This window comes from Limanda limanda, chromosome 1 (genome assembly GCF_963576545.1).
Source record: "Limanda limanda chromosome 1, fLimLim1.1, whole genome shotgun sequence".
NCBI classification, from domain to species: Eukaryota; Metazoa; Chordata; class Actinopteri; order Pleuronectiformes; family Pleuronectidae; genus Limanda; species Limanda limanda.
The window spans coordinates 24177835-24195216 of record NC_083636.1 but is presented as its reverse complement, the minus strand read 5'-3'; the positions used below and the strand labels follow the sequence as shown (position 1 = coordinate 24195216).

Here is a 17382-nt window from a genome sequence, read left to right as displayed (position 1 = left end):
TTTTTTTTTATCACAGTGGCGGAAATGGGCTTCCATAGTAATGCATCATTCATACACTTTTTTAGGCATTTTTTCTTCAACGAGGAATTAGAAAAATGCTTTCACTGTGAGAGAATCGGTGCGCGTGTGTAGAATTAGCGGGCACTACAATTCCCAGAACCCTCGGCACTGGGTAGGCGTGGTCTGCAGACAATGTAGCTGGATAAATAGGGAGGATAACAGCAGCAGGTCAACATGATCGATCAGAGGATAGAAAGCCGCAGGGTCAGTAGACTGTGACATCGAGAGAGACACAGTTTGATACCGAGACGTCGCGCTGGTCACTGACAGTGAGTCCGCTCCGTTCAGACGCTCCTCTCCGCGGACATAAACAAACCCGGGACAGAAACAAACCGGGACACAGACCCTGAGCACAGGCAGCAGACATGCCTGTGAATAAGTCCCGGGTGGCGGTGGGGTTCGCGGTGGCCGGTGTCCTGGCCGTGGTGTTTGGGATAGTCCTCACTTTTGTGGGGCCGCTGATAATCGACGACCAGATCGTGAAGGTGAGACTGACGCTAACAGACAGTGTTCGACTGGGACTCAGGTTAGGCTGAGCTTTGTGCGGACTTTCACCTGAAGTGTCGACTTCAGACAGACACGCGTGGAAAAGACAGCTTCATAAAAAACACTGATAATGATGAGCATTATATGGATATGTATATGATTAAATACATCCATGTATAATTCAAGTACTGCCACATTAAAACTCCTGTTAATTAATATTATAAAGATTTTTCCAATACATTTGATCATTAAATTAAGTTATAATATATTTGAAACGTTGCTGTAATTTAGCTAAAAGTGATTTTAAACAATATTTTTGAATGGGTTATTGCATAAAGAAAAGATTTACATCTGGGAAGCATATATACGTATGTATGTGTATGTATATATATCTTTATATAGGTATTTGTATATGTCTTTATATAGGTATATATGTGTAGGTAGGCTATGTATGTGGTTTTGTGTGCTTTTTTTTTTGTACAATGCCTTTTTACAGCAAACATTTTTCACTGGAGCTGCAGAGCACCGATTTCCAGTCTGGAGCCTAAACAACAAACGGATTAGTTGATTATTTGGTTGCTTGTTTAAGCTTCTACAATCTGAACGTTTGTTGCTTTTTACCTGTTATGAATGCCTCACTCTGGAAATCATGATCAAAACTTCAAACTGAACTATCAGTAAAAAAATCTGCAACAGAATTTGTAATGACACAGAGCCATGGTCCTATCAGGATTAACTGTTCACTCCCACTCTATCCTCCTATCCTACTTAGATTGGTGTTTGTATCCCAAAAGATGCAAAATTCTAAATACCACTTGTTAACAGAAATTGTGCTGAATGAATTGAACCACTTGAAGTGGGATCAATAGTGAATGGTGCCAAGTGGATAAGAAAAAAAAGGTTGTGGGCACTCAGTCTGTTCTTTACAGAACACACATGGCATCTATGGTGCTAACACTGGTCTTTTGGTGGGAATTACAATTTGCTGAATATAAAATGTATGCATTTGTGTCCGTTCATTCACACTGAATATTGTTAGAGCTGAAAAGATTAAATAATAATTATTAATCAGTGGATTATTTCATTTGTGAGATGTCATGTGTTGATCCAGCTTTGTTAACTGGAAGATTCAATGCATTCTTTTAAAATTCTTTGTAGATTAGCTGATAAAGCACAAAGATAATGCAAAAACCCATTCTTTTCATTAACTTTTTTCTTCATCCCTCTCATGTCAGAACACAGTGATCGACCCAAAGAATGACCTGTCCTACACCATGTGGAAGGACATCCCTGTGCCGTTCTTCATGTCGGTCTACTTCTTCAACATCCTCAACCCCAAGGAGATGCTGAATGGAGAAAAGCCCATGGTGGAGCAGCGAGGACCTTACGTGTACAGGTACACAATTACATAATTAGATCAACGTCATCCTGGACAGCACCCTGTCATCACCCGTGCATGGCTTTTTGTGCTGTATTGTACCTTCCTATCAGTAAACTTTGTCCTGCAACCTTGAGAGCTGTTGCAAGGTGCATTCAAGTTGCATACCTAAGACAGACTGTAGATAAAAATGGATGAAATGACTGCATCCCAAAAGTGAAGCCAAAGCATTTTGATAGCTCTCTGCTGGTTTCAGTATAAGTTATAATACCGTCCTCCTCCACGTTAGAAGATGGGACATGGATCAAACTTTAAAAAATCAAAGTACAACATCAAATAGTTACTTTTGTCAAACATGGTTTGAGTTTAGGTAGTTTTTATCACACTGAATTATTTTAGTGTTAATTTTTCTATTAGATTTGGTCTGATGTTTTAAGAATGGGGTGAAACATCATGATTTACAACTGAGACTGTCTCGCGACTGGACCAGTGTTTGTATTGGGCCGACCTTGGAAGTGGAGATTATTGTCCATCTTTATGTATAGTCTATGTACTTAACTAAAATAAATTTGGACCATTTGTCTTAACTTTCAATTCTATCCATTAAAACATTGTCCTGATATTGACTGGTTATATGCTTCTGCCTTGGTAAAGCAGAGCTGTGACTTTGAGTCTGATTAGCTCACTATGGAACACTATGTTCCCTGCATCCAGTATGTAGGTTAGTCTGAACCCGTCTCTAGCCACTCATGCAAAAGGGGATGTAGCCTAAACATTGTTATGTAACTATACCGTGTGTATAAAAGTGGGGAAGTGGGGGTTATATCCATTCTTAAGCATCGCTCAGCATGTCTGCAGCAGCATGTGTTAACCTAGATTGTCTCTTTTTGTATCCTGGTCCACACCAGGGTCAACATGGACAGTACTCACTTCTTCTCTGCTCACTATCTTAGCTATCATCATCTTCTTCATCAGAATCCTTTAATAGTCCCACAGTGGGGAAATTTGAGGGTTTAACAGCAGCAGCGCAGGCACAGCGCAACAAGAGCAAAAGAAAGAGCAAAACAACATAGTAAGAAACAAAAACAACAATGAGCAAAAAAAAAAAAAAGTAAACAGTAAATAAGCAAATAAATAGTAAGTAGTAGAACAACTAAACAATACAATTAAATAATTAAATAAATTAAATTGCACAATCACTTTGGTACGATTCTTTTACCTTGAACCACTTTTGCTCTCAAGTCTATGGCTGGACTACTGGAGAACAGGCTTGTGGATGCATCAATGTTTTTCTTTCCTTTTTCAGAAAACGCTGTCAGAAAGACAACATCACATTCCATCCAAACGGCACAGTGTCATACATGGAATACAGAACCTACTTCTTCGAGCCTTCCATGTCTGTAGGGAACGAGTCCGACATCGTAACGATACCAAATATGTTGGTGCTGGTAGGACATGATTTCTCATCGTTCCCCACACATCTTTTAGTAAACTGACTCACACCCTCTGCAGTTGTCTGCCTTTTCACCCCCAGTCTGTGTTTTTCAGGGTGCAGCGGTGATGATGGAAAAACTCCCGTACGCAGTTCGTTTAATGATCAGCGCCACCTTCAAGACTTTCAAGGAAGGACCCTTCATGACCAAGACCGTCGGGGAGCTGATGTGGGGTTATGACAGTGGACTGGTCGATTTCCTTAATAAATATCTACCCGGCATGCTGCCCTCAACTGGAAAGTTTGGCCTTTTTGCCGAAGTGAGTGTTCAAACTGGTAAATTATGCTGACAGGAGTTGAGGTTTATCACCTCCAAGCCTCAGCAGACGACATGAAGACACCTTTGCACCAGCCAATAGTCATCAATTGAGTTATCTATTGTGATAATTGAGCCTCAAGTAATCTTGTAGAGCTGTGTCATTGCTGGAGCGTAGTGTGACCAGCCTTTATCATTCTGCATTAGTGGAAAAATGTGCTCTGGCTGGTTTGTAATTCTTTAAACCAATCTCAGTTATCTTGAGCAGCCGAGGGTCAGGATGCAAATTAGTGTCCGTGAGGGAGGGGTTTGGTTAAAATATTTTTATCTACGGAGGAGACCGTTGTCACTACAGTAAAATGACCGTCTTAATAAATTAAAGTTTTAAAAATGGCAAATTCTCCAAACAGAGAAGAATCCACCAAAGATAGAGAGGATGTCATTTCAGCATGAAGGTGTTTTTTGTTGGGTGGAAGTGAAAGGAGAATGCAGCTTGACGTAGACATCCAATGGAGGGCTGAAACCCACAGTGTACATCTGGTCAGAGAGACTGGGATATTAGCAGTTTGTTGTTTGAGGCCATAACTGCTGAGTCCAGTTCACAGATGTTTGTTTTTCTCCACTTGTTTCAGTCAGCATGTGGTGTTCATGTTTTTTCTAGTTCAACAACTCCAACACGGGTCTGTTCACCATCTTCACCGGACAGGACGACATCAAGAATGTTCATAAAGTTGATTCCTGGAATGGCCTGACTGAGGTGAGACGTCACCTCCTTTATCAGTCCTGTCTGTTGATTCAAAGTGTCCTTGGGAAAGTTGCCTAAACCCAAATTGCCCCTGACAGCTGAGCCAGCAATGTTCGTATTATAGAAAACGTGCTGCGCATAGATGCAGTGTATGAATGTGTGTGTGAATGGGTAGATGGCAAAACTATAACCATATATATAGGTCTAGTTGTTTTTAGACATTTTAACGAGGAATTGTTCAATATTTTATCTTTAACAGCTGAGCTACTGGCAGAGCCCTCAGTCTAACATGATCAATGGAACAGCTGGGCAGATGTGGCCTCCGTTCATGACCAAAGAAAGCACTCTGCCATTCTACAGCCCTGACGCCTGCAGGTAAGTGATTCTTGTTTCTGCATTTCTCTCGTTGCTCCTTTTGCAAACGTACAAAACGGATTTCCATGTCTTTGCAGGTCTATGGAGCTTGTTTACCAGCGTCCTGGTGTGATGAAGGGAATCCCTCTTTATCGATATGTGGCACCCAAGACCCTGTTTGCCAATGGGACAGACTACGCCCCCAACGAAGGCTTCTGCCCCTGTAGACAATCTGGCTTGCTGAACGTCAGCAGCTGTCGACACAGTGAGTATTCATGACAAATACACAACTTGATTTATTTCCTAATTTGTCAGCAAGTCTTTATCTTCATGTCTGTTGGGACACCGCAGTATCACATCTTGACTCAAGTCTGTTATGTAGATACTGTTAAGTCCCACAAATTGTGGTTTAAATTCCCCCTTTGAGAAACATGCAAGTCAGTCATCAGCCTCTGTTTGGAGGCTCAAGCAAACGTTCTCCTGAAGTCTTTCATTTTCATTGGTGTTCAGATTATGAATTGTCCTGTTTCGTCTCCTTTCCACAGAATCTCCGGTCTTCATCTCTCATCCTCACTTCTTTAATGCTGATCCTGTCCTCCTGGACTATGTGGATGGCCTCCATCCCACTGAGGAGGAGCATGGTCTCTTCATCGACATTCACCCAGTAAGTACACAGGACATTGCATTGACTTAGATTGATTTCCTAGAGACTTAAAGATTTAAGATTGTTACTTCTTGCCTAACACGAACTTGAACCTAAACCTAACCGAGTTACATTGTACTGATGTACATTATGGAGATTAGATTGTTGTCCTAAGGAATACAAGTCCCCATGATGCAACCATGTAAACAGAATCAGGTCCCCACAACATGAGTAATCCCTGAAAAACACACACAGAAAGAGTTGCGTTTGTGGGTGCATTTGAATTTTTAAATTTTTAAATCCTTCAAACTTGAAATTCACTGTGTTCGATGCATATTCTTATATCTTGATGATAGTGAGCAATTAAGAATTTTTCCAATTTCCAAGAAGTTTTTTTACACCCTAGAGATGGATTAAATGATGCATGAGTACATCCTTCTCATGTTCATGTCAATATTTAATTACATTAAATTACATTTAATTTCTTTAACTTATTTCAGTTAAATCATTGTCAGAAATTAGCACATCTGTATTGCCTCAAGAAAGTGGACACACTTGTTTTATTTTGTATACAGATGTGTATAGAATATATAGTGCAGAACATACAACAGTAAGAGAAAATATGTATTTAAATTACTACAAGTACTTGCATTAGCACTACAGACAAAACACTGTCATATACTATAAGGAGTGGATGTCGAGAGGGGCATCACTCAGGATATCGGAAGCAAGAAAATTGTTTTAGTGGGGCTGTTATCCTTGAAGTCCTCTTTTCCAGATGTAGACTGATTACATCAAATGACTTGCAAGTCATGGTCAAGGGTGAGTTTTTTTTTGCTTTTCTGCAAACAAACAATATCCGATCGAGTGTAGGTGAAAGGTTGGTACTTTTACTGTTAAATATGGTTCATTCTCACACGATTTAAATATTAATACGAGCTCTTTCTTTAAATATGTCTCAGTGCAGTACCGTTTTTTAAGGGGTTGAAGTTGGTGTATCTCTGTCTGGAGCATCTGAGTTATATATGAAAGTCCCTCAACGTACTTCAATGTACTGTTTTGTAGTTTTGGTTGGCCCTTTATCTATAACCCAACCTTAGGTACTGCTTGGAGAGAAAAGGGATTGTCTGTGGACTTAGACAGGCTCTATTCTCCTGTCCAGATATGATGTATAATATATAGTGGCATAAAGAGTAATGTGTGAGAATGGTCAAAGATTCCACAACAAGAGACATGCAACAAAAACTGAAAATTCTAACTTTCATGATGTGACGACAAGACTGACATCTTATATTGCATTCATTTCAGTTACATAATAATAATAATTAGGTACCTAACATTTACTGGCAACTGAGCATACACACGTCTATAATATATTGTCCTATAGGCATTTTAAGTCTAAAAAGATTTGAAAATGACAGTTGTGACTTATAATTCATTATATTAGAAATCTATGTCCTTTTTCCAACTCAACACACTCAAAGACAGACTGATGGAGGAACAGGTAGATATTTAATTCATCATTGTTTAAGAACATTGGTCTCCTCAGTTAAAAGGATATCTTTGCCTTGTCCCTCTGCTACTGGCAGATTTTTACATGCAACAAACGCAAATTAAGTTTATCTATATCTTGTTGCAATCTCTCACTTCTCGATAAGTCAAACTGATAATCACGATCTACGTGTTTGGTGGTTCTTGCTTGCTGCTGGCTGTGTATGTAAACTGAGAGGAGGAGCTTTGACCCTTGTGTTCATTTCCTTGGTTTCAAAGTCGCACCTTGCTTAGAAAATGTACTCGATGATAACAGATTTTATTATCATACAATAACACAGTAAAAGTGTACTTCAGATAATGTCATTGGTGTTTCAATTATCTGTAAGCACTAGGGACTGATAAGTTTTATAACTGACTGCCATGAATCATATTGTTGTAAACCACTGTAACCTGCAGGGTGATAAGGTAATTGGAAATTGGGCTATATCCCCATAAATACAGCTGTAAGACAAGTTTTGTAAGGCCCCAATAAGCATCAGCTTTGATAACAACTTTTTTTTTTCCAAGCCAGATTTAACGATGTTTCCAAACATAATATTCAGGTGAATCCAGGACGTCTAGATTGATATCAAGTTAATAATTAAGGGAAATCACTTGTGTAATGTGTGTATAGCACACTGACACGTGTAAAGTAAGTACAATTTGAGTGGAATAGCTGCCTTTAATTTTGTTGATTTTATACACATGTTAATTTAATGCAGATTTGCTGATAATGTACAATCTACAATGAATGCTGTTATTTTGACTCTCTCTAGAGCTTTGTTAGGAAGCACTTAACTGTAGTTTTGCTGTGTATTCGAGATTGTTGTGGTGTGGTGTGGCTTCTAGAAAAAGAGATTTTCTGTATCTGTAGCTTTAAATTTGGTTGTCCAAGAAAAAACGTGTCTGGGCGACTCCCTGCATTTAATGGGAAAAGTTTCATTTCTGGGTTTGGAATTATTTATTTTTATACTTATTGAGAGGACCTTTCCCCTGACAGAACGCAGGTTTGTTTCATGTTACTTGAGTTCTCTTTGGTAATAAATGATTATAAACCTAATATTTTTCAGTTAGGACCTTTGGTATTGGGATCAACAGTATTACCTCCCATTTTCTCGTTCAAAATACTCAAACACTGATGCACTCTATGCCAGATGTAAAGTTAATGCAGAACTTATAACAAACTGCATCAAACAGTGGATCAGGAAAAGGGACTCACCCTTGGGACTCACCCTGACCACCTTTTGTAGTTTGTTTCCACTCATCTTCCACCATTTAATTACAACCCAGAGCTCTGACCTGACCACTTGATGCTTAAGAGCCAATGCTTCAATCCTATTGGGAATACTGAACATATGACTTGCAATACTTCTATGATTAGCTCATCATGTTAATCTCCCCATGAGCGCTTGGTCAGGGCTGTATTGTGATGTGTTGTCTCTGTATCTTCCCTTTGGACAATGCAGACCACTGCACGCTCACATTAATGTTATCTCTGTAATCTAGATGAATCATGACTCGCTCTTTTTTTCCGCTGCCTTCTTACTTTTTCTTTATGGGGCTAGGACAAACATCACTTAAATTTACAAAAACAACCAAGAGCTACCAAGATCCTGCACATTCTCAGTGCTCGTTACCCCTGTGTGCACCCATCTCTGTCTGTATGTGTATTTTAGAGCAGCTGTGGCCCTGGAGGTAGAGCGGGTCATCCACTAATCACGGGTTAATCCCATCGTCCTGTCCATGTGTCCGAGTGACCTTTGAACGCTGAACATGAGCTTGCCGCTGATGGGAAGGCCACAGCAGCTCCATCATGTGTGTTCATGGGGGAAATCTTGACAGCTTTGCACATCAAAACAATTTATTTCAATTCAATGAATAATCCTATCATGATTTTAATATGTGACTTTGTTATGTGGCTGCTTATTATAATCATGGGGGAAATCTTGACAGCTTTGCACATCAAAACAATTTATTTCAATTCAATGAATAATCCTATCATGATTTTAATATGTGACTTTGTTATGTGGCTGCTTATTATAATCATCAACACACAAATACAAACTCATCAGCCTGTAAAAGTTTGGTACTTAAGTGGTTAAAATGTCCAATGCCTCTTCTTTAATCATTCTTTTTGGAACCCTAACTGCAGAGAATGTGGCCTGGTGCTCGGGGACATTTCATTTCCTGCAGGCTCAAACTGTTAATTTCCGGCTCTAACATGTCATGTGTAGTTAAAGGGCCAAATGACTGAGGAAACATTAGGACTTGAAAGAGCTGCAAGGCAACGGTGATAAAGTGTTGGAGAGGGAAGGTTTAACGTATTAGGTGAATCAAGGTTTGTGCGAGTACACTTCAAGCTAGATAAAATACACCCCGGTAATCAGCGACTTTAGTTTCTGATTTGAAGCTCTGGAGATGTCTGTATCACAATATGTTCTGCCAGAAACCAACTCAGAAACACCAGAAAAGCCTGAATGCCGTGTTATTATGCAACTTTCCATGTCCTTGCACAAACTCCCTTTGGATGTAAAACAGTATTTGTTTCTGTAAAATGCTGATTTATTTTTTTCCCATTTATCAGTAGAATGACATAGTTCAATTCAGTTTTACTTGTATAGCGCCAAATCAAAACATTATCTCAAGGCAATGATTTAAACAGTGAGTGGGGTTAGTTACATGTTGACTAAAACCAATTGAGAGGATATCATTAGCAAAATCTAGATGAATGTGACTTCAGATAAAAATATCAGAGTAGGGGCCAGATGGACTTTATATAATAACTAGATGAACAGGTTTGTGTGACACTATCGCCTGCCAATTATATCCACGAGTTGTGGTCCTGCCCCAGGTGAATGAACCACTGATCAGGAATATTCAAAACATATTTTGATGCTACCAGAGTTCCTAAACCCTGACATTTACATTTACAACAGAGGACACAATTTTCATAGCAATGCACCTGCACCACACTGTTACCCAGACGCATTATTCGTCTCAAATGAAAAATACGTCAGGATCAACCTTGCTTGTGCATAGGAGGAAGTTGTTCTGGTTATTCTGGTCGTGCGTAAAAAGCCTTTTGATTCAGAGCGGCACCCCAAAAAAAACCAATTCCACTTCTTGTCCCTTCCATCAAAAGAAGGCCTTGAGAAGAATTGCTCGTACATGAAGATTTCCTGCTTTTGTTTATTCTGTTTGGTTACATGCGGCACTGGCCCAGAGATTTATCACCCTAATTCTCTAGTGGATGTGATATTTTCACTAATTAAAGAAGTTGATACTGAAGAATTTGTTTTCCCTATATGAGATTTGGATTTGTTTTTTGTCTTCCCAGCAAACCGGTGTCCCTCTCAATGTGGCCATCCGTCTGCAGCTCAACCTTTACATGAAGAAAGTGCCCGGAATTACGTAAGGAACCCATTCCCTAAGCTATTGTCAAACCATTATCATTTGTTGTGTATTGTGTTGGAATCTATTCATCCTTCGATATAAAGCGCTTTTGGATATTTCCTGCTTTTCTTACCACTCGCTGTGTAACCTTGGCGTTTGAAGTCTTGTGTTCTTGTCCTTGTAGAGAAACTGGCAAGATTGCTGAGGTGGTGATGCCCATGATCTGGTTTGAGGAGGTGAGTTGTTACATGTCTGATCTTTATTATACACAGTTCTCATTGTTATCATTGTCTCTGTTTTGTGTAATTGTTGTGCAGATCTTAGTGTATGTCTCCTGTGCTTTGATTCTACTTTAAATAATTCCTGGATACTGGACACTAAAATCCAAAGTTTTATTTAGCCATTATCAAATAATGCGTACAAAACGTAGATATTTATTATTAAATCACTCATTGGTCATTTCCTTAAGGCTTATACAACCAACAAGAAGAAAATGTGCATATAAACTTCTATTTTGATTTGGTTATTTTGCTTATAAGGAAGAGTGAATCAGGAGACTTGTTGTGCAGTACTTAACATTTGTAAATTACTGTAAATGTAAGTGTAAATCAAACTCATACAATACATGATCTCTACTAAGCATAAAGAAACATTAAACCTTAGATATGTTCATGACTGTTGAGATGAATAGTACTAACTAGGGAAATCATTTAAATAATCGCTGTTAGACAGTTAATTTGTGATTTCAGAAGTATTAAGATAAACGCAGTAATACTGCAGTGTGGAAATACTGCATTACTCTATTGATAGCATCAAATATAATATCTAAAGCTTATATTGAAAATACTTTTTTCCCCATATTTTTAATTCATACAATTAGTGACATCATGAGACATCACTATTAAATCCGCAAATTATGTCATGAAGTGTAGTTATGTATTTACTTACTTAATCAATAAGATTGGAGATATGATTATTTAGTTTAACTGAACATTTGATATTGACGAAAAAGTAAAAGTCAGTTTGTCTCCCTGCATTGTCAATGCTCAATGATTCTCTGCTCTGGAAACTGAAATACTGAAACAACCCTTCTTCCTTTTCATTTTTCTCCTTTCCCCCTCAGAGTGGATATATAGACGGGCCTATCCTCAAAACGTTCCACACAAGCCTGGTCATTCTTCCTGCTGTGATGGAGTACATGCAGTACGGCTTCATAGCGCTCGGCCTGGCAACGATAATAATCGCCGCCCTGGTGCATCATAGAGTGCGGGTAAAGCTGCCACACAGCATGTACTGACATGTTTGTTTTAACTGCATGCAGCATGTTGCACAGTTGTGCATGTTTCCCCTCAGACCAATGGAATGGAGTTGAAAAAGATTGACACTTTATACATTAAGGGTCTCGTCTGTTTGGCTAAATAAAATGTGATGATCAGATGTGACGGCATACAAGCCCAAAAACTGTGCTATGCTGAAAAGTTGTCGTAAACATTTCGAAATTGCTTCTCAAAGAAAGGCAGATAAAAACACCAACACCCTTTTAAAAAAGATGGCACAGAAAACCGTAAAAGCTGTTTAGTAACAGTGAGTTTTGAGAGATTAAACAATGTTTCAAATGTAGTGCTATATTTTTCTTAGGTGGACAAGTGACGCTACGGTTAAAAATAATCTCAGTTATTGTTAGTATCCCTGTATTGTCAAACAACATACCCCTGGTCAGGGGACCTTGGTTTGACTGTTAAATTAAGGAAACAAATTAGAAATTCAAATACAAAAAGATTCTCAGTTTTAGTGGAATTTGACTGATGAGTGTCGTGTCCCTGTCATGTGACACAAGAAGAGACTGAAGAGACTTGTGAGTTTAAATTAGTTTTGTGCAACAAACTAACCAGATCAGAATTATTGCAATATTAATAGAAAAGCTGTATCATCCGTTAATGCAGAGTCACTGCGGGCCTCCTTATCAGTTCAAATAGATGAAGTCAGGGTGAGGCTTCCTTGTCAGTCCAAACGTCAAAGATAGTGGATAATAGATTCATAATAGCATGAACAGAATCATGATTAATATTTACAGGATGTTTGTCTGTCATGTCAGCTGGTAAACTCCTCCAGAGGCTCCTCTGTGCCCCAACGGCCTGTTTGTCTTCACCATGATGGAAAAGTGTGAATCTGGTTTGACAGCCTTTTTCTGTGGCACATCGGTTCTGACTAATAAGCACAAGCTTGCCGGTGCTGTGGTGTCAGAGTTATGGCCAATTTTATACTGCCGCCCTCTGGTTTGGGCTCAGGTTGTTGTGAGTGAGTCAGTAAAAGTCTGATCTCAATCAGAGCTGAGCCTCTGAACTCTCACATATACATTCAGCTGTCAAAACATCTTCTTATAAGAGCACAGCTGCGTACATAGGAACTCAGATTCTCAGAGTTGTAATTTATTTAAAACTCTTGCAATTGTGTTGCATGTATAAAGAGGATTTTTTTTATATAAACTTTTTAAAACTAGCAGGAATTACAAAATGTCCATTGATTTGTTATATATATTTAATATTAAATAATATGTGTGTTTGTGTTTTCAAGTTACAAGAGTTTATGGTCGTATGAACAACGATTACATTAAGCAGTCACTTGCAATGAAATGCTTGGGTCACAGGCTCTCTATTGGCAATGCTCAGAATATTACAAGCAGACAAAAAAATAAAATAGAATATAAAAATGTAAATTGAAATAAAATATACATATCTAAAATATATATATACACCTGAAGTATGTGTGTGTCCCACACGAGCCAATCCCTTAAATATATATTTGTTTGTAAGCCGAATATATGCACAATATATTATATATATTACATATTGCATGTGAAAATATTTATTCAATGTCCTTCATAAACTACAATGTGTTTTTTTTCTGAACAAAGTAAATTGATAGGGCTGTTGTTTTGTATGCCTGGAAAGTTACTGTATAGCCAGTTTTCTGTTTCGTTTCCTTTCATTGATTTATGCATGACGAAGACTTGGAGAGAAAATGTCAGTGTGCAGAGAGTCTCTCCTTTTCCTAGCTTTAGCAAACAGATGTGAGAGCAGCGTCAGTCTTCTCATCTAACTCACAACAAAAATTGGAACCTTCAAAAATGTCAAAGAATTCCTTCAAACCAATCAAAAGTACTGCCAGGGACAAAAAAGACGAACAGTTCCCAGCATGTCTGTTATGTCAAGTGTGTGTGTGTGTGTGTTATGAAACACATTACACATGATGTTTTATAATAATGCCATAAATCAACCAGTTGAAGTTAATGAGTACATAAGTACTTTCAGTTCACTCAGTGTTTTTATGGTCTGTTATATCAGCAGCAGTCAGTCAGTACAGACAGCTGAAGAAGTTCAAGTGTCAAGTGACGTGGTTTAGTTCTTAAAGTGTGAACGTTTTTGATGTGTGTTTGCAGAAGTCTGATAGACATGCTTCAATGATCTCCACAGTGGTGAAGAACCCAGGGGTTTGTAAAATGTTTCCAAACACTGCCAATCTACAAGATCCAAATCACCTTGCCAAATTCTGATTCTTGTGATTTCGTATTGTGGTTGTCAACTTGATTTTTCAAAATAGACCTGATTCAAAAAAAAAAAATTTCTTTTGAGAGTTATCGGTGCATCTATATTAACTCAACTTCTTCTACATTGAGGGAACTGGTGTTAACTTGAGATTCAGATGCCTGTTTTCCTTTAGTTAACGATAATAATAAAAAGTTGTAATAGCTCATCCGATATTTGTTCGAGTGAGGGTTTTGTTCGACGGTAAACATACTGTTGAGTTCACCAATAATTGCTTGGCAACGATCATTTATTTGTTCAAGTTGTTTTAATGGTTTCAGAATCTCAAATTTCAATATTGAACTTTGGACAATACAGGTGTCAGCTCAGAATTTGTTTATTTATGGCTGAAACGATCAATCAATTGATTGATAGTTGCATCAACCAGGCAATAAGTGCACTTACATTTTAATCTCATGTGAGGGCAGGCTTGCTGCATGTGTGACTGTCAAATCCTTGATTTCTTGATCATCGTCCTTCAATATACATTTTAAGTTTTTTTAATTCATTATTGATGCTTTTCTTATATTTCCTTCTGCTGCATAATAATCTCTTGATCAAAATGAGCTGTTGAGTTAAACAAACCAAATGCCCCCAAGTTTAATTGCGTATGATCATATGAACAAGACCCACTAATGAACTAATAGCCCGTCCTCATAATTTACTGCATGGTCCAATGGATTACCACAGGAAATTACTCCCTGCATGAATCCTTATATAGCAAAACCTGATGCTGCCAAGCACTTTGAATCATACCAGTTGCTGATCATCTTTGTATTATTCTGATTGGCTGATGTGTAAAGAGGTGTGATCGTTTTTTTTTTAGGCCTCCGACAAAAAGCCAGTAAAAGGCTCACATGGCCATGACACACAGGAGAAATATAGCATAAATAACTAAGGTGGGTAAACACACAAAGACGTAGATGTATACATGTACTCATTGCTTCTCTTTTCATTTGTGCTTAAGCTTTGGACACGACCAAAGGCAAGTTAGATTTCCTTAATATACAGAAATAAATACATTTGATATGCAGGTGTGTTGAAGAGGTCCCAGTGACAAGATCTCTGTCTTGGCCAACTGTCATGAAAATGTGGCTGCTTTATTTTTAAGATTTTATAAACTTGTTTTATTTTTATTTAATTACATTTTAAATGGTTAATGTCTTTACAACTCATGGCACTACGTTATGTACTATACCAGCGCTAACATTTACCTCATATGCTGCTTCTGTGATAGAAAATAAAATATGTAATGTATTGTGGAGTAAGCTAACTTCTCCACATAGTGTGAAGCTCCATTTGCAGAAATTACAAGAGAATACAAGCGAGCAGTATGCTTTAAATCAAACTGCTTTTTTTTTCCATTTTGTAACTTGGCATGATGTAAAACTTTTTTAGAGTTTTGTTCATCGACTAATACTACACTTGTACCTGCAGTGGATTGCCATCTTAGGGCATCTTATTAGGGCCATGATTTTGAGATTAAAGTTGCAATTTAGAGTAGTGTTTTGCTGTGAAATCACATGAGAAAGTCATAGATTTATGAGAATCAAGTCATAATTTGACAAAAATTGTGAAACAACACTAAAACATTTTCAAGGAAAAGCATGCGTCAGAGTTTCATTCCCTCCTGACCCAAAACCAATCTCATCTTGATCCTTCCCTTCTTCAGAATACAAACCATCTTCTACAATCTTTTCTAACTCATAATATAAAAACATTCAAGATGAAGTATCGCATTATTTGTGAAATCTATTTCAGTACAACTTCACATTCTTCATTTTCCACAGGCAACAGATCTGCTGGAACTCTCCTTGTAAGGAGACATGACATGACCCATGTATAATTGTTGACTGACATTATTTTTACATTTTTGATATTTCTTTTTAAATTCTTAGATGTATTTAACCTTGGCAACTCAATTAATTTAATTGTTTGGATATTCTGTTGTTGCTCATTCATTTAGTACATTCTTTCCCTGACATTCCCTGAACACAGGAGCTTCTCTTTGCCACCACACTGTCAGCTGTCCATGTGTAAACGTGCTGTGTCTCATTAAAATAGATACTGTCCTGTATTGGTGGTTGTGAGGGAACACCCTGCAAACTGCAAACTCATGTTGGATGTTACATCTTGTCCAAATTGAAATGAAGCTGGTCTGATTTATTTTCCAAAGTTTGAAAGTCAAGTGTTCAGGTGCAGTTTGGCTTGATGGTGTTTTTTGTCTCCTGAGCACATCCTAACATCCTCTTTCTTCTGGCCCTGACACAGAGAAATAAACGTGAAGGTGGCACCACACCAAATGCCCCAATAAGCACTTCCGGCGAAGAGAGAGACCCTCTACTACAGGATGAAATGGACTGACATACAGGCGCACACACACATAAACAAACACACAAACACACACAGAGGATGTTGTGGACTTGCTGAAGGCCAACATCATTCCAGATGTTGAATTGAAACGCTGCCACAAGGATCTCTACTCCGTATACTCTAATGAGACGTGCACAAGTTCACTTGTGCCGTTTTTTTCCTGCACTGTAAAGTTGATGAAACTCTCAGCCAAAGACTCCTCTTGTCTTTATTTTATGCATTTGTGTTGAGGCTGTTGGAGTTGAGACTGTTTGTCTGTTCAGGCAGAGCGAGTGAAGACACTGTTGTGTCTGAACAAAACACTTTTTTCTACAAATAACTAACCAAACAAACTCTTTATTTCCAGTGAAATGTGACAGATGTGAACATGCTCAGGCTCAGCTTGGGGTCTGACGATTATCAGTGTTGATCTGAAAATGTCCTCATCATCCCTTTCATCAGGAGCAATATAAACAGTTACTGTGGTGGCTGTTATTTTACCTCTCTATTTGAAAGAAATGGTTCTGTAGTAACAACCAGGGAACTAATGACCTGCAAGTGTGTATCACACACTCTAACCATCGGTGGGTCAAGCTGAGCACTTTTTGTATCCTACTGCCTTCTGTAAAGATGTGAATGTTTCTTCATGAAACTGATGTGAATGACTCCATCATAAATAAATCAGGTAATAAATGTGCCTTTGTTTGAAAATCAAAATTCTGTGTGTGATGGTTTCTCCTTGTGGCAGAACGTATGTCCGAGCAGTTACAAGGACCGAAAAGTGATTTTTGATATCGGACAATATTAAGAATAATAGTGATTCGTTTTACATTTTGAAACCAGTAGCAAGTATTTTGATAAAAATGTTTTAAGCAATGATTTAAAAACAGGTAAAGTGCAGCCACGTATCAGGTCCTTGATGTCTTGAAACATAGGATGGTAGTATCTCTGTAATATAACTCGGGCCGGACTGTGCTGAGTTTTAAAAGGTATAATCTTGAAATCAAGCCTAAATTTTGTTTGGCCGTCATAGAAGGAAGCCAAGAGTTGGAGAGATATGAACCCTGTTTGCTTGGTGTTGGTAAAAATGCGAGCAGCAGGGTTCT

The 17382-nt window shown here is 38.2% G+C and overlaps 1 protein-coding gene across 3 annotated transcripts; it reads left to right on the top strand.

Annotated features, from left to right (window-relative positions):
• The first annotated feature begins 203 nt into the window (after window positions 1-203).
• scarb1 (scavenger receptor class B, member 1) lies at window positions 204-16993 on the top strand. Of its 3 annotated transcripts, XM_061079529.1 has the most exons (14): window positions 204-545; window positions 1782-1942; window positions 3231-3372; window positions 3473-3676; window positions 4334-4429; window positions 4677-4792; window positions 4870-5036; window positions 5317-5435; window positions 10285-10358; window positions 10525-10576; window positions 11464-11610; window positions 13780-13830; window positions 14751-14823; window positions 16196-16262. In XM_061079529.1, exons 1-13 carry the CDS (start codon window positions 426-428, stop codon window positions 14820-14822), a joined length of 1521 nt encoding a protein of 506 aa, XP_060935512.1. In that variant the 5' UTR covers window positions 204-425; the 3' UTR covers window position 14823; window positions 16196-16262. The 3 variants fall into 3 exon arrangements, with proteins under 3 accessions (XP_060935512.1, XP_060935528.1, XP_060935520.1); XM_061079545.1 differs by lacking the exon at window positions 13780-13830; XM_061079537.1 differs by lacking the exons at window positions 13780-13830; window positions 14751-14823 and having other exon boundaries at window positions 16196-16993.
• The last annotated feature ends 389 nt before the right edge of the window (window positions 16994-17382 follow it).

Bases quoted from the DNA above. Each gene is read 5' to 3' on its own strand.
- scarb1 (XM_061079529.1), top strand. From the start codon at position 426: ATGCCTGTGAATAAGTCCCGGGTGGCGGTGGGGTTCGCGGTGGCCGGT. The intron at 10,577-11,463 runs GTGAGTTGTTAC...TTTCCCCCTCAG, and splicing joins CCATGATCTGGTTTGAGGAG to AGTGGATATATAGACGGGCC. The intron at 11,611-13,779 runs GTAAAGCTGCCA...GTGTGTTTGCAG, and splicing joins TGGTGCATCATAGAGTGCGG to AAGTCTGATAGACATGCTTC.